General features: G+C 38.2%; 3 protein-coding genes and 1 pseudogene across 4 annotated transcripts in view; 2 read left to right on the top strand and 2 right to left on the bottom strand.

The window, feature by feature from the left end:
- Window positions 1-2188, top strand: part of LOC107706993 (phosphatidylinositol 5-phosphate 4-kinase type-2 gamma) — a 12480-nt gene extending 10292 nt beyond the window's left edge. The window contains exons 6-10 of the mRNA XM_016510853.1: window positions 559-597; window positions 683-796; window positions 886-1150; window positions 1275-1378; window positions 1909-2188. Coding sequence (XP_016366339.1) covers window positions 559-597; window positions 683-796; window positions 886-1150; window positions 1275-1378; window positions 1909-1989 — 603 coding nt within the window. The 3' untranslated portion in view covers window positions 1990-2188. The remainder of the gene's footprint in view (window positions 1-558; window positions 598-682; window positions 797-885; window positions 1151-1274; window positions 1379-1908) is intronic.
- A 4318-nt stretch (window positions 2189-6506) lies between these two features.
- Window positions 6507-9991, top strand: LOC107706991 (G-protein coupled receptor 182-like). The gene is made up of 2 exons (XM_016510847.1): window positions 6507-6884; window positions 7436-9991. The coding sequence occupies exon 2, from the start codon at window positions 7439-7441 to the stop codon at window positions 8513-8515; it is 1077 nt and encodes a 358-aa protein (XP_016366333.1). The 5' UTR covers window positions 6507-6884; window positions 7436-7438; the 3' UTR covers window positions 8516-9991.
- Window positions 9992-10013: 22 nt separating this feature from the next.
- On the bottom strand, window positions 10014-16490 carry zbtb39 (zinc finger and BTB domain containing 39). Of its 2 annotated transcripts, none has more exons than XM_016510844.1 (3): window positions 16227-16490; window positions 12710-14224; window positions 10014-11741 (listed from the first exon to the last, which is right to left on the bottom strand). In XM_016510844.1, exons 2-3 carry the CDS (start codon window positions 14189-14191, stop codon window positions 10848-10850), a joined length of 2376 nt encoding a protein of 791 aa, XP_016366330.1. In that variant the 5' UTR covers window positions 14192-14224; window positions 16227-16490; the 3' UTR covers window positions 10014-10847. The 2 variants fall into 2 exon arrangements, with proteins under 2 accessions (XP_016366330.1, XP_016366332.1); XM_016510846.1 differs by having other exon boundaries at window positions 16280-16490.
- A 683-nt stretch (window positions 16491-17173) lies between these two features.
- LOC107706989 (arf-GAP with GTPase, ANK repeat and PH domain-containing protein 1-like) overlaps window positions 17174-22929 on the bottom strand; it is a 20965-nt pseudogene continuing 15209 nt past the window's right edge.

Raw genomic sequence — 22929 nt, 5'->3', positions numbered from 1 at the left:
CTTTCTGTCCGTGTGCTTTGGATGTGTGCACTCAGAAAACCGTATATCATAAGTTTAAACTAATATGGTTTAAAACGCATGATTTCAGCGCGATAAACATGATAATTAGAACCAAAACAGATGTTTTTAGCAGATACGAGCTGTAAAGGCGCAGCTCTATTCTGGAAAAGGGGGCGGGGAGCAGCAGCTAATTTGCATTTAAAGAGACATGCTCTAATACAGCGTGCTTCTGCTTCCACTCAAAATATGCATTTTCAAAATGATATAATAAATGATCTGTGGGGTATTTTGAGCTGAAACTTCACAGTTACATTCTGGGGACCCCTGAGACTTATATTACATATTGTAAAAAGGTGCATAATATGCCACCTTTTAATGTCCAGACTTGTTTATTGCTATTTTGATTTTATGCCACAAGAGGGTGTGATGGCTCTCATGATGTACAACAGAGACTAATCCACAGCAGTTGGTCTGTTAGAGCGTCTGATGCTGATACATTTAATGAAAGACACACTCAAGACTCTCTTAAAAAGAGTCTAACATTGTGTTTTTATTCAGGGCTCCCTGATAGATCGTGAGGCCAGTGACAAAGAGAAGGTAGGACGTCAGTCCAGATCTTTTTTCAAAGTTACCTGATGCAACATCAGACACAATTCTGACATTCTTACTACTTCTAATGCAGGTAAAAGAACTGCCGACTTTTAAAGACATGGATTTCAGAAATAACATGCAGAAGGTGTACGTGACAGAAGAGCAGAAAGAGAAGATTATGGAGAAACTAAACCGAGATGTAGAGGTAAAGACTTGTACTTTTAAAAATGTATATGTCATGATGAACTGTAAAAGGTTCTAAAATCCCTGCTCCTCATGTTCCTGTGACGATAGTTCCTGGTGAAGCTGAAGATAATGGACTACAGCCTGTTGTTAGGCCTCCATGACGTGGCACGTGGCGAGCGGGAGGAAGAGGAGGCCGAGGAGCCCAGCTGTGAAGATGACACTGATCCTGAAAACGGCCTTGCTCCGGCCGTGCAGGTGGGCTCGTACGGCACGTCGCCAGAGGGCATCGCCGGTTACATGAACTCCTTCAAACCCCTGGGACCTGGAGAATTTGACCCTTACATTGATGTATATGCTGTCAAAAGCGCCCCAGGTAAGTTCTGGCTGGTAAAACGGAGAGGAAGTTGAGGATATGGAGGGGAAACCACATGTGTTTAGCATGCATGGAAGAGGGAAGCGGGAAAAAAGGTCATATGCGTGTTTGTGTTGGATTCCAGGAGCGCCACAGAGGGAGGTGTATTTCATGGGCCTCATTGACGTGTTGACGCAGTACGACACTAAGAAGAAAGCTGCACACGCTGCAAAGACCGTTAAACATGGCGTGAGTGGAAAAACTATTTTAATGCACGCTCGTCCAGCATAATTTGCTTAATTCTAACTTGTATGAGGTTATAATAACATGACTCATCCTGTTCCTCCCTTTCAGGCTGGTGCTGAAATATCTACGGTTCATCCAGAGCAGTTAATATTATTAGGTTAGGTGATATTATTAGTTTTTATTTATTTATAGTACAAATGGAAGTATTTCTTATTTTAAAAAATTTTTGTTAATACAATTTTCTATATTTTGTGTGTATGTATTTACTGAGTGTGTGTATATATGCGTGTATAAATGTATACATACTATATATATATATATATATATATGCATATACATACACACATTTTGCATTATTATAATGAGAATTTGGAGGGGAAATGTGTTTTATTATAAAAATAAAGTCTGAATTTTACAAAATCTTAATAGTGTTTAATAGATTTAATTTTTTTTAAGCAAAATATAATATTTTAGTTTCTTTTTTTTTATTCTAGGGTGACGTATGCACCGTTCTTCATGTGCGTCACTTTCAGGCTGGTGCTGAAATATCTACGGTTCATCCAGAGCAGTATGCCAAACGATTCCGTGAATTCATCTCCAATATTTTTGCATAACCACTTCTGGGTGTCTTTAGCAACACTTCAAGGTCACATTTCACCCCAAAATCAAAAGAAAAAAAAAATAATATTTTGCATAAAGAAATTAGGTCTATTTTTAGGACCGTTAAGTTATTTTTCATTGTGACATTATTTTTATGACAATAAACACATATGCCCCTGTTACTATAATATGTCCAAATGTATTTTTTTTTTTTGTGATTCTCATTGCAGTAATAGTTTTAATAAAATTATTTTTTGTCTATATATGTGTGTGTATATGTATATATGCACACAGATAAAATGTATTATTAATTATATATATATATAATTTGGAGGGGAAATGTGTTTTATTATAAAAATAAAGTCTGAATTTGACAAAATCTTAATAGCGTTTAATAGATTTAATTTTTTTTAAGCAAAATATAATATTTTAGTTTCTTTTTTTTTATTCTAGGGTGACGTATGCACCGTTCTTCATGTGCGTCACAGGTTTTGTCAGATTCACGCAACATGTTTTTGCAGTCTCTGTATACTGCCGTCACATAGGTTGATTTTTTTTTTTTTTCCTCTCTTGGCTGTGCTTCATTTTTTCATATATTTTCATAACATGTTATTTAAGTGCAACATGTTGACAGGAACTAGACTTTCTCATCCACACTACATCTACATTCATTAAGTTTGTATTCACAAATGAATAACACTAGAATAGATTCACATGAAATCAGCTCGTGGCACAGCCTACAAACATGGGAGCATTGCCTAATCTGTTATGGAGACATAACTCCAAACCTGTAGCAGTGACATAATGTGTTCTTGGTATGTTCTCTCTCTTTCTTTGGACTTTGGCTTGGCAGAGAGAGAAACCTTTGCCTTAACCGCTTGCAGAACCGATTGTGGAGAATAGCAGAAACTCATGTTGTCCAATGCTTTAAGTGCACGCTAGCTTCACTTGAATTACGCAGCACTAGAATGTTGTGAGGAGGATGACAAGATAAAATACTTATTAAAAAAAAAAAATACACACACACACACACAAACCAACCAGCCGTTGACCCTAAGTGTACAATAAGGGTCCAGATTAAAGTAGTAATATGAATTGAATGCTGACTGTTTATATTGATAGATGGAGCACACACTCGTCTCTTATTTGAGCTATTTTATGCAGTTAGCCTTAATGCAGAAAAGAGGAGTTTTGTAGTATGTAGTAGAAATATTCTACCAACACTGAGCTGATTTAGTATGAAATGCCTTATTGTTGCATTTGATTTATTTTGCAAATCAGTGTTTGAACCAAATATATTTTTCAGAGATTTCCAAAAACATGGTTTCTGTTATTTATTCATTTTAGGTTTGTACAATTGCAATTGGCACAATTACAGTATGTCCATAATAGTTGTACTTGAAATGGTATTTTTAGAGCTGTTTTAACACCTTAAGATGTTACATTAAGACAAGTTGTTACATTGTGTTCACATAATGCATGTAACGACTGTAATTACCAATAATGTGCATTCCTAAGTACAATAAAAAAAAAATTTCTTATATATTGGGTGAAACAAGTTGAGTCAACATTTACATATGCATGAAATTTGTATATAGTTTCAGTCAACATTTGGACTTCTACTGTTTGTCCATTTGTTAATTGGACTGCCAAGAATTAAAGGGTTAGTTCACCCAAAAATGTAAAAAATTAGCTTGTGTTTTACTCACCCCCGAGGCATCCTAGGTGTATATGACTTTCTTCTTTCAGACGAATCCAGTCGGAGTTATATTAAAAATTGTCCTGGCTATTCCAAGCTCTATCATTGCAGTCGGCGGGTGTTGCAGTTGAACAGTCCACAAGTCGTCAAATAAAGCTCGCGCATTCATAATAAAACGTGCCGCAGACGACTCCGGGGGATGAATAAAGGCCCCCTGTAGCCCCCCTTTTTGTAAGAAAAATATCCATATTTCAAACGTAATAAACACTTTTCTCTCACTTCTGTTATCTGTCATACGCGGATCCGTTCCGGCGGAAGGCGTATGACGTATGCGCAGCACACGTGCCTCTGAGATATGCTAGTTTGTTTAATAGGAGCAAAGGAAGCAAAGTTTCCTTACTTTAGCAAAGGAAAACCAGTCTCCTCTTGGTTTATATCGAAATCCTCTGACATTTTTCTTTGCAAATCTTCGGTTTGTACTTCTAATTCATGACCGGCGTTTTGTTTTGTTCTCTCTCCGCATTCTTCACTAATCACGCAACGCCGACGTGCTACGTCATCCGCCGGAACGGCTTCCACGTGTGACAGATGACACAAGCTAATTTTCATTTTTGGGTGAACTAACCCTTTAAGAAAAATCGATTGCAAATGCAATTTTGAAACAGTTTCATTAAAACTGGAGGCCATTCACTGAATTAAATTTAAAATGTAATTTCTATATAGCTCATGATAAGCTTCTATTTTTACTGTAGCTGATAAACTTTGAAAGAATTGAGGTTTCTGTAATTTAGCCGGGGCCTCCGAGAGGTCAAGGACAGGATCCACCTAACAATGGGGAGCGTGCAGGGGAAAAAAGCTAATCATCCAGCAAACTGCTGACGAATTCTTGTGGTTGTAGGAGTAGCTGGAACACGGAGTTCAGGGCGTCACATTCTCCTCAAGGCTTTTCATACTGTGCTGGGTTAAGGTCATATTTTACCCTCAGTTAAGTAGGTTAGCACATTCCAGAGCAGTATTAGAGTAAAAGCCAATCATAAATTAAATATACATAGAAAACTGAGGGTCAATATTCATACATTTAAAAGTGAAAATACAAAATAGGCCTCATTTTGAACCAATAGTCTCTGATTTATTTCAATAACTTTTTTTGATTTTGATTTAGCAGATACTACTAATATTTTTGTAGTGTATGTGCACTTTCTGGCATTGCATTTGAGCAAAATTATCCCATAAAGCAATGTGCTTGGCCCGACCTTCCATTTCCAAATAATGAACTATAATATCAGCCATGATTTTTACCACTTTTTTGTTTACTCTTATTTCATTGGACTGCCAAGAATTAAGAAAAATCGATTACAAATGCAATTTTGAAACAGTTTCATTAAAACTGGAGGCCATTCACTGAATTAAATGCACCCTAGCAAGATCACCTGTATGACGTTACTGTAACATACAAATGTTTGAATTATCAGTCAATGCTTGTTTAAGAAATATTTTTCAGTATGCAGTGTAGTGCATATTTTTCAGTAAGCTAGTATTTAATTCTGAACAGCCATATACACAGGAATATATTTTTACATTTGTAAACACGTATGTAATTGCCCATTGAAGTGATTTGTTTATTGTATAATTCACACAGTAATTTGTTCTACTCATATTTCATGAATTATGCCCTTTGTTGCTGACAGACTTGCTATAAATGTCATTTTTAACCCGAGTCGTGCGGTACTGCTAAGAGAGTGTTCAAAAATGTCTAAACACTGAAGCCAACCCAAGCAAGCAATCAACCCAACCACAACATTTCAAACATTTGTTCTTTGAAGCCAAAAGCTGCTACGTAGAAATGGATGTCTTTAAATCAGATTAGATTAGGAATCAGTTTGTAGTGTTCTCGAGTGTGTGCACTTCTGGAGCAGTTGCTGAAATTGTCAGAGGGGGATGACGGGGGTGTTGTGAGGGGGGTTTGATGTACAGCTGGCTTCCTACCTCTCTTGCTCTGCCTGCCACTCACTGCCCTTCGACCACGAAAGCATTTCCTGCTATTGTCCTGCTGGGGGCTGTGTTTTTTCAGCATATCAGGCACAAACCAGCTAAAAAAAAAATTTCCTTTTAGACTTTCAGAGCTGTGAAAAGATTCTCTGGAAAAAAAAAAAAACACTGTGAAAAAAAACATACAGAGCTCAGGGCCAAAAAGATACAGGTTTATCTTTCTCTTTTCGTGTTCAGATCAAAGCAGTCAATCCACATATATCTAAATAATTCGCAGTTGAGCTGTGGTGCAGCAAGCTAAATAATTCATAATCATAAATAAAAGGCACCTATTGTTAATAAAACAAACTTGAACAACCAGTTTCTGGTTTCTTAAAATAACCACGCAACTTATTTAGAATACATTTTTGTGATGTTTATTTACAGTTGTTGTTTTTTTTTCAATTCAAAACCCATTTGCTTTAGAGGCAGAATTAAAATTCCATATTGTAGTATTGATAATATTGCTTCTTAATTATAAATTGTTTGTTTTTGCCTAATTTGCATGTAGATCAAATGAATATGCTAATGTAAATCCTAATGTATCCAATATCCACTTTATTTAAAAATGCTACTTAAGTGCTAAATTTAGATGCACTGCAGTTGTTTAAAACAGTGAATATCACTCCAAACACATTAGCAGACCTCACACAACCTTTCCTAAAGTTGATTTTTTGTTTATAACACAACATTGGCTGAATTCATAATGCTGTTAGCAACCAATGTGCCTGCTCATTAGTACAGATTTGCTGTGCTTTGGGTAACGTGTAACATATGCACCCTGGAGCTTGTTCTAATCCTTATTTTGTTGTTGCACCACACCCTTGTGCAACTACTTTAATTCCCTCTTGGCTCCATGCGTTGTTTAGACCAGTGCTCTGAGAAAAACAAACATTCTCTCTGGTTATATGGATGATATTATCTGCAGTCAAAAGATTCTTGGAGTCTTTCCTGTCGGATTCAACCCCCTCCTGTCCTGTGAGGATGTCCTGTCAGTGTGACGGTGGAGCAACCAGGCGCGTTAGAGGGAGAGGGTAGAGCTTATTTTGCCCTACAGCCCAATGTATGGCTAGATCCCACACTACGTTCCAGTCAAGCAAAGCCTCCAGTGATATTTCTCCAGGACTGCTTCTACCAAGGGCTCAACCCTGAGAGCCTCATCTGCGGTAACCACATAGCAAGGTATGTCTCCTAACCCTTTGTCATATGGAAAACAAGAAGACTTTGATTAGCACTGATACCTGGTGTAGTTGCTGGGGTTATGTTGACTTGAATTTTCAAATTGGTGAACAAGAACCTAGTAATAAATTTGGTGCCAAAAGAGCAGGGGTGGGCAACTCTGGCCCTTAAGTTCTACTCTCAAAACTTGCTGAGCTGGAAAAAAAGAGACTGATTTTAGGGGAAAATGCCTTACATGTAATCCTCTGACACCAGGGGTGGACAACTCTGGCCCTCAAGGTCCACTTTCCAGCAGAGTTTAGCTGCAACCCTAATCAAACCCGAAAAATCTAAACCAAAGTCTTCAGGATTACTTGGAGAATTTCAGGTAGGTATGTTTAGGGTTGGAGCTAAATTCTGCAGGACATAGCATTTGTCCACTTTTAGAGAATTTTGTATCCGACATTTTTTGCCTTTCCCAGCTCAGCAAGTACAGTACTTATTTACTTGTGCAATAGCTCAAGGTAATCCTTGTAAACATCCTTTTAACAAACTCTTTGACTTTCCGTCTGCAGAACATGACGTACGATCTACACAACTCGTCGTACGACTTCTACAACGGCACGCCGTGGTTTGTCTATGACTGCACCATCCACCTAGATCCGGATGGCCGACGGATCACTCTTTTCCTCCTTTACCTAGTGCTCTTCATGGTAGGGTTGGCCGAAAACACCCTGGTGGTGTGGGTGAACTGGCGAAGGCGGCATTCGGCGAATGGCGTGCTGTTCTGCGTCATCAACGTGAGCTTGTCCGACTTGATGGTGATCTTCACCATGCCCTTCTTCATGCTGGAGGTGACCTTGGACAAGGTTTGGCTGTGGGGCCGCTTCCTTTGCAAGGTCACGCACCTTGTATATGTCATAAACTTCTACAGTAGCTCCTTCTTCCTGGCCTTCATGACCTTGGAGCGATACCTGTCCCTGACGCGGCCCAACAAGCCCGCCTGCTTTCCGACGCAGCACAAACGCCGCTGGTTTCTCTGCGCTGGGATCTGGCTCCTGTCGCTTGTGCTGGCCTTGCTAGAAAACGTCCACGTCGACTTGTTGGAGTGGGACGAACCAGGCTGCTACTTGGTTCCTGAGCAGTACTACACGGAGTGGTTCGTGTCGGTTTCCTTCCTCTGCCTGATATTCCAGTTCCTGGGTCCGGCGTCTGTCATCATCACCTGCAACGTCCTGATCGCCCGAGCCATCCGCAGAGTCCCGGACATCCAGAATCGCCGGGACGTGTGGTTGGTGCACATGTACTCACTGGTCTTTGTGGCCTGCTGGCTACCGTACCATTTGGTGTTGTTCTTGTTGACAGTGGACGACCTGGACCCGCACCTGTTCTCCTGCAACATGGTCGGGGTGCTGTACTTCTCTTTTAGCCTTGTGCAATGCTTGTCGCTCTTTCACTGCATTGCCAACCCAATCCTCTACAACTTCCTCAGTAAGAGCTTCCGCAACAATCTAATAAATGCAGTGATCAGCCGCATCTCTTTACCGCCGACCAGTGCGCCAACTAACGCTGTAGCCGACAACGCAGGGACAACGGCGGTAAAAGAGCGGAAGCTCAGTAACGCCAGCACGAGTCACTCTGACATTGGCGCGTGAAGAGGGAAACTCCTAAATGACGATTTGGTGAAACACAGCACATGAATGTGCTACAAAAGAAATGGCCTTGTTGAGGCCATTGTTTTTGGTCAGTTGCCTGGTAACTACCCATATTTTCTCCTGTTTTTCTCACCTCAGTATTGCTAACAGTGCAAGGAAGGAAATATTGTCAACCTTTCGTAACCTTTATTTCCACCGGTTCCTATTGTTATATCTAGGAACTCCTTGACAAGTAATAAAAGCTCTGTCCACATGCCAGTATTTGTACAAAGACTGTTTTGATTGTTCTGCTCAACAAAAACTTTCACTTAGCTGTCCATATGCGCAATCACGACACCTAGAGCTGTTTTATTGGCCTTTGAGCTCAGCAACTTACGTGTACATATTGTGGATGTGATGTCATGGGGAAAAAATTGAATACAATTTTTTTTAAACATGTTTGAGTGAAAGTGGCAAATTGTGTAGGCTAATACCAATTCTTGTTGGCATGTGCTGCTCCAATGACAAAAAAAAAGTCCACTATAGAAATGTATGTTGGATATAAATACGCTGTATTTAACATTGATAAGTAGTGGTGCGGTGTTAAAATTATGTGAATATGGCCAAAATTTAACTGTTAAAAAGACAAGACTCTGGGAAGTTTCGTAAGTACTGAGTTTATTCAGAACACTCCAGTTGTAGTAAAAGAGAATTAATTTCTGATAGTGACACTGAACATGAATAAATCATATAAATAACACTGAAGTAATATAAGGCAATTGTTTCATGTTGAAAATAAAATGTAGTATCAAGTCAAGATATTTAGTTTTATGATCACAACATCAGCTGCAAACCGTGGCAAAGCACTGGTAATGTGCATTTTTTTCCTAAAAATAAAACTGATTGACTGATAAAAATGTTAAAACCAGGCATTTTATAAGGTTCAGCCGGTATTTTCTGTGCTACATTACAAATAAAGCTATACCAAACACAATGTCCCAGCAGTTTTGAATAGATACTTTGTGGTTTGACCAATGACATCAATTATGAATGCACCGGTGTGCTAAATCCATTTTGAATTGAACAAGAAATGATTTAAATGTACAATGTAAAATTGTCCAATATAAGAAAGAAAAAGCATATAACTGCTGCGAAAATGGTACAGAAGAGCATCACAGCTTTCTAAAGAGAATTGTTATTTATTCATGACACAAAACCATTTGCACAAAACACTCTGATATGTCCCGAGTGAAGAAAGTGAACACTGCAATATGAACTGACTTATGTATTAGCACCTCAGTCTGAATCGCTTCTCTTTTCCGAATGAAATGAATTATGCAAGAAGAGTTTTGCTTTATGTATAACATCCAAACTATATGATACTACATCTCATAAACGAGTAACTATTTCTAATTTAGTCTGTCAATGATATACAACACTACTATAAAAATAATGGCAATTCTATAAAAGAAAAGTACCGTTATATATTTATTTATTTTTTGAAAAAAGGACCATTTTATTTATATCCTTGACCTAGACTAGAGCACTGCTTTATTTATCAGAAAACATAGAAAAAAGTCTTGGTTTATTCTCAGCGTGCACTTGCATTGGAATATCCAGAGACCTTTAGCTTATTGTGATAAGAGTTGCCAGAAGAGTATACAGAGGTAATCGCAGATCAGCACTTGGAAAAGCATCCCATTAAAAATGACTTCGTTAATTAAAACATTACAAATCAAAAGTTTGGACACACTTGACTGAATTTGTTTGCGGTGATCTTTAAAAATCCTCTGATCTAACTGCTTATACTAAAATGGTTGACATTGGCTTTGAAAACAAAAATAACTTGTGTCTGTGCAAGAATTTCTTTACAAAACTAAATTTGTGTTTGGACCAGTGACTGAAAAGGAGCCAAAAAGTGCTCAGCACACATGTAAACTTCTTTAATAGTGTTCAAACACTGTCTCAATGTTCTTGGCAAAGGTTTGAAGAAACTACATTATAAGATGTTTATTTTTTGTTATTTCATAGCTTTGATTACTTTATTATTATTCTAAAATGTAAAAAAAGAAATAGAAATAAGTAGGTATGTCCAAACGTTTGATTGGCAATGCAGCCTTGCTCAGTTTCTCTTGCCATCAAGTGGTCAAGTATCAGCACTACATTTTTAAAATAAAGTTTTACCTTTAATTTAGTCTTTAAAAAACAAGAATCGTTCTCATTCTGTACACGAACGACACAAAGACGATCACGTTAAACACTTAATTAAATTCTAAGTCTACTGTCATTTGTCCTCAACATACTAAGTAAACGTGGGCACACAGTGTGACGGAGCGTTCAGAGAGGGCGAGTTTCAGGTGTCCATGTTAGGGACGGGCTCTTTAGAGTGGTCGTTATACATAAAGGTCTCCTCGATGTTGAAATCGGGTGGCAGCTGGTCTTTGTGGAGCTCCATGTGCGAGGAAACCATCTTAAGCGTGGAGAAAAACAGGCCGCAGACGGTGCAGCGGTACATGAGGGCGCCCGAGTGCGTCTTTAGGTGGCAGATCATGGTGGAACGGCCACGGAAGAAGCGCAGGCATACTTTGCACTGGTAGGGCTTCTCGCCCGTGTGGATGCGAAGGTGGTATGTGAACTCGCCTGAGTGCGCGAAATGCTTACCACAATACCGGCAGCGATACAGTTTTTCCCTAAGCCCTGTTCCGCCACCAGAGTTGCCGTTCAGTACGAGTCCGGCAGGAAACGGGGCACCGCCGTGAGCAATTTTGTCCTGCAGGTTGAAGCCTAGGCTTAAGTTGTAACCTGCTTTACCCGAGCCGCTCGCCTCCATAGGCGAGGAGGAGGATGAGGAGTATTCGAGGATCTGGTCTGCCTTGCGTTTGGCCGGCCATACCTGGCTGCCCTGGAGCTCGTTCGAATGCACGCTGAGATGGTAATGAAACGCGGTTTCCGAGCGGAAGGTCTGCGGACACAGGAAGCAGCGTAGCTCGGCCTGGCCTTCTCCGCTGGTCTCCGGGCTGCCGTCGGCCCGTTTCACAGACGCTCCTTCCTCTGTGTGTAGAGACAGGTGTCTTTCCAGCAGCGCACTCTCCAAGAAGGGGCTGGCGCATTGTGGACAAGTGTAAATAGGAAAGAGGTGTGTCAGTGTGTGCCACAGGAGGGCGCATCGAGAGGGCTGAGACAGCTGGCACACTCCACAGCGTAATGTACTCAAGCATGCGTGGCTCTGAACGTGGTCCCTGACAGCCTGAGGAAAAAAGAATCCATTATTAATATAACCAAATCAATCAAATTAATTGAAATAAATTGTTAATACTAAAGTAAAAAATTACAATGGAATTTGGACTATATCATCTTTCTACAGTATTTAGTAGTGTTGTCAACATAAATACTAAACAATAATAAATACTATAATATTAACAATATTACAATATCTCAAGATAATCTTACAAAAATTTGAGATTTGTCTAAGGGAATTTCACTGAAGTCATTTTCTTCCTTTACCAAGCAAGTTAGCAGCATGTTACCAATTGAATACTGTTTTTTTATGTTATATTGAAATAAATAAATAAAATATTTAAAATTGTTTTTGAATATTTATTGTATTATTTGATACAGCAGTTTTTATTTGTTCTATTACTTAGAAATAGTTAGTTTTTTTTATTACTGTTTACTTGAGTAAATACTTGAAACTGTAATTAATGCAGAATGTTAGACTTTTTGCATATTATTTTAATACTGAATCATATTAACTATATTTCTATATTTAAAATTCATGACACATACACACTACCATAGTATGTATACATTTTTTAAATTTAGTTTTTATTTGTATATTTTCAATTTTCATATATTTTCAGTTTTTAGTTTAAGTTTTAGTCATTTTATGTGCTTTTGTCATTTTTATTTATTTCTTTTATTTACCTTTAATTTATTCGCTTTAGTTATCAGTTTTAGCTATATAGTAATTTTAGTACTTCAACATATATTATTTCAGTAAGTTGGCAAGTTTTTTAAGTTTCTCCTATACTTACATATTCCTATATTTCAACTTCAACTTATATTTTTGCAATAAGTGGCCAAGTTTTTAAAGTTTTTCATTGAATATTTACATTTTATTTCAGTTTTAATTCAATTAACGATTTCAGCTTTATTTCAATTAATTAGGTTTACAAGGCTTTAAAAAAAACAAACAAACAAACCTGTTCCACTAACCTTAAAATCATTCACCATAGATTTAGCACAGATGGTGCACTGCAGTTCCCCTCCTTGTCGTTGGGAGGCTCCGTTCAGTTGGTCTGGATTTTGAGGGGCGCACTTGGCAGCTGACTGACGCCTGTGGTGAATCAGTGCGGATTCAGTCCGAAACTGATGCTCGCAAACGTCGCAGGAGAAGAGCAAGATGCCCACGTGTGTGAGGGCATGAGCAACAGCAGCAGCGCGGTCTGAGAAGGAGGTGCCACACACCTGACACGAACCCGTTTCCGAGAGGTGCGTCTCAGCGTGAGTTTGTATGACGGAGTTTTCCACCGGAAGTAGCATACCGCACGATTTGCATGGCTGCGATGACGGCAGTTGTCCGAGAGACGCCCTGTTTTCACCATTCTCAATGCACATCAAGTCCTCGTCGTCCTCTTCCTCCACAATGAAGTGCTCCTCCTCGTCACTCAACTCAATGATGTCCTCTGAAAGTGCTCGCCACTGATCGCCACCCTCCGTCTGCTCTTCCTGTAGTCGGTGACTCTTCCTAGAAAGATCTTCCTCAAAAAAATCGGAATCTTTGATTGGTCCCGCAACGGCCCCCAGCTGCAAACTGTCCAAAGGGTCACTGGAGGATGACGAAGGGGCGCAGGTTTCACCTCCAAGCTGGGCTGAAGAATCAGGGACGGAACATTGTTCCTGAGGCCCAAATGTTGATTTGCTACCATTGACAACAAGCTGGTCCACTGAGTTACTTCCTCCATCCTCTCCTTCATCCTCCCGCTCGGTCTTGAGCTGCAAAGTCAGACCAGGAAGAGCGTCTGTAGAACGGTTACTGTCCAAAGGACTCGGCTTGTTGGTCACCTGTTGATTGTAACCCAAATGTACCTGTAAGTCTTCATTTTTTGGAGACTGGGTGGTCAAGTGGGAGCGATTCAACCTGCCGTTCCTGCCTTGAGATACCGGAGATGGAGTTACAGGAGTGGGAGCGGCTGAAGAAGACAACGAGGAGCAGGATGCTGCAGAGGACGAGCTAACAGACGCAGCCACGGCATTGACCGACACCATATCGCTTTCCAAATCCCCTTCAGCAACCGGGTCTCCAGAGCTGGAGTTCTGCAGGTCAGGAAAGGTGGCATGGCAAGCGTTCACCAACTCCCTCACGCCAAGCCTTTCTGCCAACTCATACAGCACACCCACATCGATCAAGTCCGTGAAAATCTCACCCGTGTAGATAAAAGTCAAGACCTTCTCGAAATTGGCAGCAGAAACAAAGTCCAGAGAGAAGGTGGTGGGAACGGCATCCTGGTTGCTGGAACCTCTGGAGAAGAGGCTGCTAAAGTGCGTGCAAGAGCACGCCAACACCACACGATGAGCCGGGAAGGAACGGCCTCCGACCTGGAGGACGATGTCGCACAGGATGCGAGACAGGCGGCAGCGGTTGAGCTCGGAGAGGAGACGGGCCGCGTGGCCAGAGCCCTGCAGCCTGATCCGCATGCCTGGCAATTCCAACAAAAGCCAGGATTTGGACTGAAACACAGAAGTGAATGGAAAAATGGATGAGATTCAGATAAATTATAATAGCAAGGTGCATATTCTGTAATTATATAAAGTTATATTAAATATAACTATACAACCTGACTGTTTGAAGTCACTATGAAACGGCATTTAGTAATGTGACAAATCTGCACGTGACTTTTAACCATCAGGAAATGATTAGATCATGAAAAGTGGTCTTTATGGCTATAGCTGGAATATCATGTTAGCATACTACTCTAAATTCTGCTGCAGTATATACAGTAGGCCTGTCACGATAACAACTTTTTGTTGTGCGATATATTGCCCCAGAAATAATTGCGATAAGCGATATTATTGTCATTCCATCTACAGATTTTTCCCTGACCTTCTTTTCTCTGTAAATGAACGGTGCACACTATTGCTGAAAAACACAATCACTACCTGGCAGTCAGTATGCACAAAGGCACAGATCCCTAAACAAGACCATATCTGCAGATGAAACTTTTTTTGTAGAAGCATTTTTTAAATTTGAACTAGCACCTCATGACTACACCACGTTATGTACGAGAAGCTGCAAAAGACACAGGCGCAAGTGGAATGTACAAAACATGGTGACATTACATTTTAAGTAAATATAATGGGCGATATATTGTGTCAACAAAAATTATTGAGGTCATGTACATATATTGCGCGATGAGTCAATATATTGATTATTGCGACAGGCCTAATATACAGTGTGTATCATAGTACACTGTGCACAATATTCAATTTTCTGTATGCATGGAATAATACATACGTTAAAAGCGCACTACCAGTGTTGTTATTGTTAACTAAAACTATATATATATATATATATTTGTAATTGAAATAAAGCTTAAATAAAATATATTACATTAAATATTTAAATGCAAAGTAAATAAAAAAGATTGCCTTGGCAACTAACTGAAATAAGTTATTAAAATTAATTTATTATTAAAATTACTAACACTAAATAAAATAAAAATAAATATAAAAATATGAAAAACTAATAAAAATTACAAAAGCACGTAACTTAATTACTAAAACTTAACTAAAATTTAAAATCATTTCCAAGATGATTAGTGGACACCACTGGCTAAACTAATCATTCATGGTGTTGCGCAACAGGTCATGTGACAAATAGGTAATACGCAACATTGTTGTCACATGACCTCACACTTTGCATGATTAATGTTTGAAAGGTTTAGCATGGAATATTGCATACTGTCTGGAATAATGCAAACAGTATGTGGTATAAATTATATACTGCACAGAATTCAGAAGGTAGTAGAGTAGTATTGTATTTTGAACACAACCGATATGACAAGCACTTGAAAAACAAGAGTGCCTGGTGACCTCAGCCATATTATATAGTCGTTTTAGAGTCAGGGCAAGTCATTACATTTTGATGAAAGATTATGAAGACAAACATTATTTGGAATAAAGTGTAAACACAATATCCTGTACCTTCCTTAAAGTCACAAAAAAAAAACATATTTACAAAAACTGTAATACATTTTTTCACGATAATACACGGCATTACACTGACTTTAACTTATGTTTACATTTATCACCAGATAGTTTCATCACAGCAAGGTCAGAACAGTCTCATAAATACTCACGATTCACACGTAAATTATACGTGAACATAACGTTACATCTCTTCACAAAACAACGGGTGTCCTAACAAAGACAGTCCAGATCACACACAAATAATTCGGCTTTTTGGATTAACACAATATTTGCTACTCCTTTATAGACAATATATATTTAAGCATGTATAGCACACAACTAGTGTGCAATGAAACTGCTCGATGCATTCTAGTTTATTTAGTGCATCGTTAGTTTAGCCGTAGCTAACCGGTTGCCATTGGATTCCATTAGCAAGTGGGGCTAACTAGCACTTTAGCGTCATCTCTCGCAGTGGAAATGAAACAGACCGATGAGCTACTAACTAGCACACAGACACCACATAACAACTCAAATGTTTCCTTACCCATGGAGTGCTGCTAGTTTGCGATAGATAAATAATCTCACTCGGTTGCTCACCGTTAGCTCACTGTTAGCCCAGGCTTTCGTCCCTGCATTGACACTGACGGTGTCTCAAAACCTAGTGAGATGCCTACCTAGAAAACTCAGAACGGGCATGTAATGGCCAAAAAATGCTGTCTAGGTTAAAGAGCTCGCTATGTTTTTAAGACACGGCCATTGTGTCATATAAGACTAAAACAAACTGAACACCGAGCACTGAGAGGGAGCGCCTCCCATTGAAATTCATGTAATCCTATTATTACTCTGGAAAACCTCCACATAACTCAGGAATGTTTGTGTGTCTATATATAATACAAGATTGTGTTAAACACAATGTTTTAATAATATGATGAAGGTAGATTTTAACCAATAACACTTAAGATCTATATAGCAATAATATAATATTAATCAAAATATTATTGGACATCCAAAAAAACTGCTTTAGTACTTTAATACTTTTTTTCTTTTGACAAATTCTTTAAAGCTGTACAGTCACACTCTTTAGACTTTAGTCTGTACAGCGTTTGTGAACGAATTGCTGTTTTTATGACAGTAAAAATGTTTATGACATTTTTGTGTTTAAAAATGTTAATGTTTTTATTTTTAACATGAAAAAAATCATCGTTAGTTCATTTTCATGTACTGATTCATATGTTTCGTTCAGGAATCTCCATTTTGAATCGTGTGACTTTACTGCGTGAACAACTATTATTACAGTAAAAAAAAAATATATATATATACATTTTATTCAAAAAAAACAAAAAAGTTACATATTGGAACATATGAAAAAGTGGGTAGAGCTCAACTATCCACTATTATCGAATCATGAATGCAAAAGTCAAGAAGTAGGCTATTTGTCAGTCTATATGAGCACATAATACATAATATATAACACACAATATTTAAACTAAATATATTATTCCGTCACTTTATATTTGTGTTGACACATACAGTATGATAACAAAATTTAACCAGGTGATTTATCTGAAATCAAACAGGCCTTCGATGATAGTGAAGTTTTGAGGCATTAAAATGTAGAAACATCTGCTTTTTGATTTAAAAAGATGGAGACTTATCAAGCAGTGCCAAAGAGAGGTTGAAGATCAGAGTTTATTGTCTATAGTTTATAGAAATGATGCACAATGACAAATACTATTTCTTCTGAATATAAACATGTTCTTACATTACCCTCAGCGATGATGTCTGTTTTAAAGGACAATGGTAATGACAGTCATAATGGTAAATACATTCCCTCAGATTGCTTTGGGAAACTCTCAAGCTACATTTTACCATGTAATGCATCTATATTACAGTATATTAATCAGCATATTATAAATAATATTGCTTTTTAGTTGGTAAAACAGTTTCCATTTTTTGAAAAAGGCATGTTGAAATTTTGTAGCTGTCATTCTAAGCCTGTTCAAATATGGACAATTAAGAGTTTTTTCTTTTCTCTTTACTTTTTCCCTTTTCTGAGGAATCCGCAAGGATAAACGTATAGTATATAAATACAGCGTTGTTGGCAATGTCCTCGGACAGAAATTCACAGACACACGGAACACATAACTCTGTATGAAGAATTAAAAATGGCCCTGGAGAAAATGTTTATATGATCATGAATGTTCATGGGTTACGAGACCCTCCTCCTGGAATTGACACGTCCGATACTGGTGATGCTACTTTTGCGGGACAGAACAGGTGTCGGGGAGGTGGGTGACGTCTCATTGGGGCAGCCGTGTTGGAGAAGAATCTCAGCACACTCTTTGCTGCCGGCTTGGCGCGCCAACATCAGCGCGGTTCTACCTTGTGGATCCTTTGACTTCACATCACTGCCGTACTGTTGAACACATACAAAATAAAATAAAAATATCCATTAGGAATGAGCAAACAATGCAATACTGAAGTCCAACAGTTAAAGGAAGGATTCACCCAAAAGGAAAAATTCCTAAAATTAAAAGTTAAAAAATTCAAATATGAGTCCTCTATCCATAATATAGATTTATAATCTAGTGAAAAAGTCGTCTCAAAACCGATCAAGCACTGTTTAAGAGTGAAAACAGTCCAAAGACTTTTTCACTGGAGGAAACATTATTATGGATTCGTATTTAAGCCGGAATCAATGGTTTAAAGTTAAAAAGCCTTAATGATGGAGTTGTTTCTTAAAAACACATAGATTTTCACTTCACAAGATATTAATTGATAAACTGTAGTTATTTGATTACTTGTATATTATTTTATCAGCTGTTTGGACTCTCATTCTGACGGCACCCATTCACTGCAGAGGATCCATTGGTGAGCTAGTGATGTATTTCTCCAAATATGTTCCTATGAAGAAACAAACTCTTGGAAGGCCTGAGGGTGAGTACATTTTTGGGTGAACTATTCCTTTAACTCAAAGAAACCGGCTCAATAACTCACCCAGACCAGCAGCTGTGTCATGACCACGTCGCCCAGCTGGCAGGCCGCATGTAATGCGCTGTGATGCTGCTGCGCTGCTCCTTCAGGCGGGATGTTGATCACTTCCTTGGTGCTGTGCGCGAGGAGCAGCAGAAGTCTGGGAAGGTCTCTGTCAATTACTGCTTTAAGCAACCAAGTCGACATTGTGTCCTCTGAACACTGAGCGGGCAACGGCGACACAAATGCCCGCTGTTCATATTTGGCACGGATCCACGACTCTCTCTGCTCTCTGAGACAAACACAAAGCAAAGGCCAAATTATTATCACAGTGGCTAACCGCATTAGTCATTATCTCTTTACATGTGTGTCACGAAGAAGACTGAAGCACTGCAACCTTGTTTATGTTTTTAGTTAATACTTCAAAAAAAAAAATTTCTTAAACATTATCTTTGTCTTGTTTTTTTGTTTTTTTTTCAGTAAAAATATCTTAACAGATGTAAAAATAAACGTATACATTTAGAAGCAAATTAGTTTAAGACTTATATGTAAGTGAATATAATATACAATTGAATATAAGTGTTTCGTCTTCCATTAGGAGATTTGTTCACTTGCTTTAAGTATAAAGCAAAATTTAATCATTTAATTTAATTTAATTTAATTTAGTGCAGTACAATATTGTTCAAAAGTTTTTTTTTTTTAAGTATTTTTTAAAGAAATTAATACTTTTATTCAACAAGGACGCATTAAATTGATCAAAAGTGACAGTAAAGGCATTTATAACATTACAAAAGATTTCTAATGCTGTTTCTATTCAACTTTCCTTAGGGGGGGAAAAATTATCATGGTTTCCACAAAATATGAAGCAGCACAACTGTTTTCAACACTGATAATAATAATAAATGTTTCTTGAGCAACAAATCAGCATATTACAATGATTTCTGAAGAATCGTGTGACACTGAAGACTAAAGTAATGATGCTGAAAATTCAGCTTTACCATATCAGGATTAAATGACATTTTAAAATATATTACAATAGAAATCAGTTATTTGAAATTGTACTAATATTTCACAGTATTACTGTTTTTACTGTATTTTTGATCAAATAAATGCAGCCTTGGTGAGCATAAGAGGCCTATTTCAAAAACATAATAAAAACTTACCAACCCCAAGCTTTTGAACAGTACTGTATGTATTTATTTACTTTACTTTAACAGGCACTTCGTTGCTCACCTTGTTGCCTCAGGTGTCAACTTTTGGCGCCCTTGGGTGCAGGTTTCCCAAATGCTGTTGGCCATATGGTTGCCTATAGCCGCAAGCACTTTTGTGAGTTCACTGGGCCAGTCGTCCAGGTCTAGCGAGCGCACACGGGACAGGTGCGTCCCCAGGTTCCGGTGTATTCCCGAACACTCGATGCAGATTAAAGCCCCAAGATTAAGACTCGCCCATGTTGGATCTGACAGGAGACATAAGGTTTTCATATACTGAACGATGACAGAGATCTCAACATATAGTAGGCCCTACTCTTTGTTGTTTAGATTTTCATCACAAGGCATTATTTCAGGACCGCACTTACTTGGTGCTCCACAGTCCACACAGAGGTCGTTCCCTTTGGCATTTCGAATGGCCTGCAAGGCAACAGCTTCACTTTGGCTGTTCCTTCGAGCCTGAGAGTTGAAAATTAAGTCTATTATTTTGTAATATTGCAGGGCAAACTGTTCATATGTATAGTATATTGCTGCCTAACATGATTTATGTATGTAGGATGAATCAGCATCCTTTTTAGGTCTGGAAATAAGCAAATTAACCCATTACTGGCCTTTTATTTTAGCAATAGAAAAAGGTTAAAGGAATAGTTCACCCAAAAAATGAAAATATGCTGAAAATGTACTCCAGCTTAGGCAATCCAAGATGTAGATGAGTTTGTTTCCTCTTTAGAACAGATTTGGAGAAATGTAGCATTACATCACTTGTTCACCAGTGGATCCTCTGCAGTGAATGGGTGCCGTCAGAATGAGAGTCCAAACTGATAAAAACATCACAACACGACTCCAGTCCATCAATGAATGTATTTTGAAGCGAAAAGCTGCGTGTTTGTAAGAAGCTAAAATTTTTCTCAAGTGAAAAAGCCATCTTGTCTGAATCAGGAGAGAAATATGTACAGATCAAGGACTGTTTACAAGTGAAAACAAATATGTCGGTGGCTTTTGATGTGAGGGGACAACAGGACATGGACCTTTTCACTGGAGGAAGCATCAATACAGATGATGGGCTGGAGTTGAGTGGATTACTTGTAAATTATTGTGATGTTTTTATCAGCTTTTTTGACTCTCATTCTGACGGCACCCATTCACTTCAGAGGATCCACTGGTGAACAAGTGATGAAATGCTAAATTTCTCCAAATCTGTTCTGATAAACAAACAAACTCATCGACATCTTGGATGACCTGAGGGTGAGGACATTTTCAGCAAATTTTCATTTTAGGGTTAACTAGTCCTTTAAAGATGTACTGGCCATTGAAAATTTAATGGACATTTTTAATGGATATTGCACATAAGTGTTCTGGAAAGCTCATAAAATTTGTGCTGTAAATATTTAAAAGATATTTCTGATACTGTCAGGCTGATAGAGATCGGATTAATTTTTTTATTGCCCTCTTTACCTTATTTCTGCTTTCACAGCTCTGTAGACTTGCAAGGATCTGGCTTTCGATGGCCTGAACCCAGGCGTCCCTGTCCTCTTGACTTTGGGCTTCAAAATGCCAGCTCTGTCCTGTGCTCGATATGATGATGAAGTCTGCGCTCTCCTCTTCTGTTTGGGCGAGAGCAACAGTTATTTACACGAGATCAATAAAAACACCCATTGTGTCCTCAGTCTAATGTATCGTCTCAGTATAATTATGTGTTTGAGAGAGACAGGAACACAGACAGAAACACTCAGACCCATTTGCTGTAATCTAATGATGTGACAAGAGATGGATATGGACACATACTGCAGAAAAGACAGCGAGACAGAGTCAGCTCAGCCACTCATTTCAAACATTCAGGTTACCTGTTTTGTTAATGTTTCGCAAGCTACCAAAGCTTTTTAATTTCCACATTTTGCGCTTGGCTTGCGGTGCAAGAAATTAGTCCAGGGCAGCAGAGGATAAGAGGAAAGAAAGGAAGAAAAGACAGAGGAAAGAAGGAAGTAAAAGAGATTGTAAAAGGACCTTAGAGAAAGCAATTAATCAGGTCCACATTAGAAAAGAGAGGAAAGCAAATTCACCTCAACTCTTCACCATAATACTAATAATGATCGCTTAATCAGTGAAACTGGATCATTGTGGCGTCTGATAATCTTTCATAAATCTGATCTCTTACCCTCAGCCTGCCCAGCCGCTGCGTCTCCTTTCAAATATATTATTTAGTAATAAATAATAATTTACAGTATCAAACAAACACATTAACACTAAATGTAACTAATAAAATAAAAACTGGCAGTCATGAACCTCCGTATTTAACTAAATATTTTGGTACAAAATTAGAAGAAAAAAACCTAGAATGATTAAAATGAACTGTCAGAATGAACTGATATGCATATGAATCAACAACTGAAATGAATCAGTAGCTGCACAGCTACTTGTTGGAAAATAGTGCTGAACTACTGTCATTGTCAGATTAGTAGTATTTCAACTTTTAATTAGTTATTCTCCAACAATGTGCTAGAAAGAACGAGTGGAAGATGTAAACAAATGATTTACATACCCACACTGAAGCCTTTATTAGACACAGATGACGGGCAACGTTTCACCTTTTGATCATTATGAAATGACAAACCAGTTCTGGACGCCTCTTCTACAGTCAGAAGATTTGCTGGAAAAAGAGAGAAATAAATTTTTTTTTCCAAATTATTTTATTTGTGATCGTGTACATTTAAAAAATGAGAAAAGGTCCTGCCCAGCCGCCGCGTCTCCTTTCAAGTTAATACTTCTGTTTCGTTTTTTCTTCTTCCTGTCAGTCATTGGAGAAGACGGGATGTGGTCTTTTCCTAAAAAAGGACTTGTAGCCCCCTCAATACTCAAGTCTATTAAGATAATACAAAAAAGAGGCCAGAAATTTCCAAACATTTCCTGCACCAGATTTGTAACCATTCTGATGATAAATACACAGCCAAAATACAATTACATTTGTATTAATTATATTGAGTATATTTAATTATCTTATAAAAAAAAAATATATATATATATATAAATTATTATTTATTACTAAATAATACAATATTAAATATATAA

Source organism: Sinocyclocheilus rhinocerous, unplaced genomic scaffold, assembly GCF_001515625.1.
Source record: "Sinocyclocheilus rhinocerous isolate Xijiao unplaced genomic scaffold, SAMN03320098_v1.1 scaffold714, whole genome shotgun sequence".
NCBI classification, from domain to species: domain Eukaryota; kingdom Metazoa; phylum Chordata; class Actinopteri; order Cypriniformes; family Cyprinidae; genus Sinocyclocheilus; species Sinocyclocheilus rhinocerous.
The sequence above is the reverse complement of the archived record's forward strand: the minus strand, read 5'-3'. Positions and strand labels throughout refer to the sequence as shown.

Bases quoted from the DNA above. Each gene is read 5' to 3' on its own strand.
- LOC107706991 (XM_016510847.1), top strand. From the start codon at position 7,439: ATGACGTACGATCTACACAACTCGTCGTACGACTTCTACAACGGCACG.
- zbtb39 (XM_016510844.1), bottom strand. From the start codon at position 14,191: ATGCGGATCAGGCTGCAGGGCTCTGGCCACGCGGCCCGTCTCCTCTCC. The intron at 11,742-12,709 runs GTTAGTGGAACA...TTTTTTCCTCAG, and splicing joins CTATGGTGAATGATTTTAAG to GCTGTCAGGGACCACGTTCA.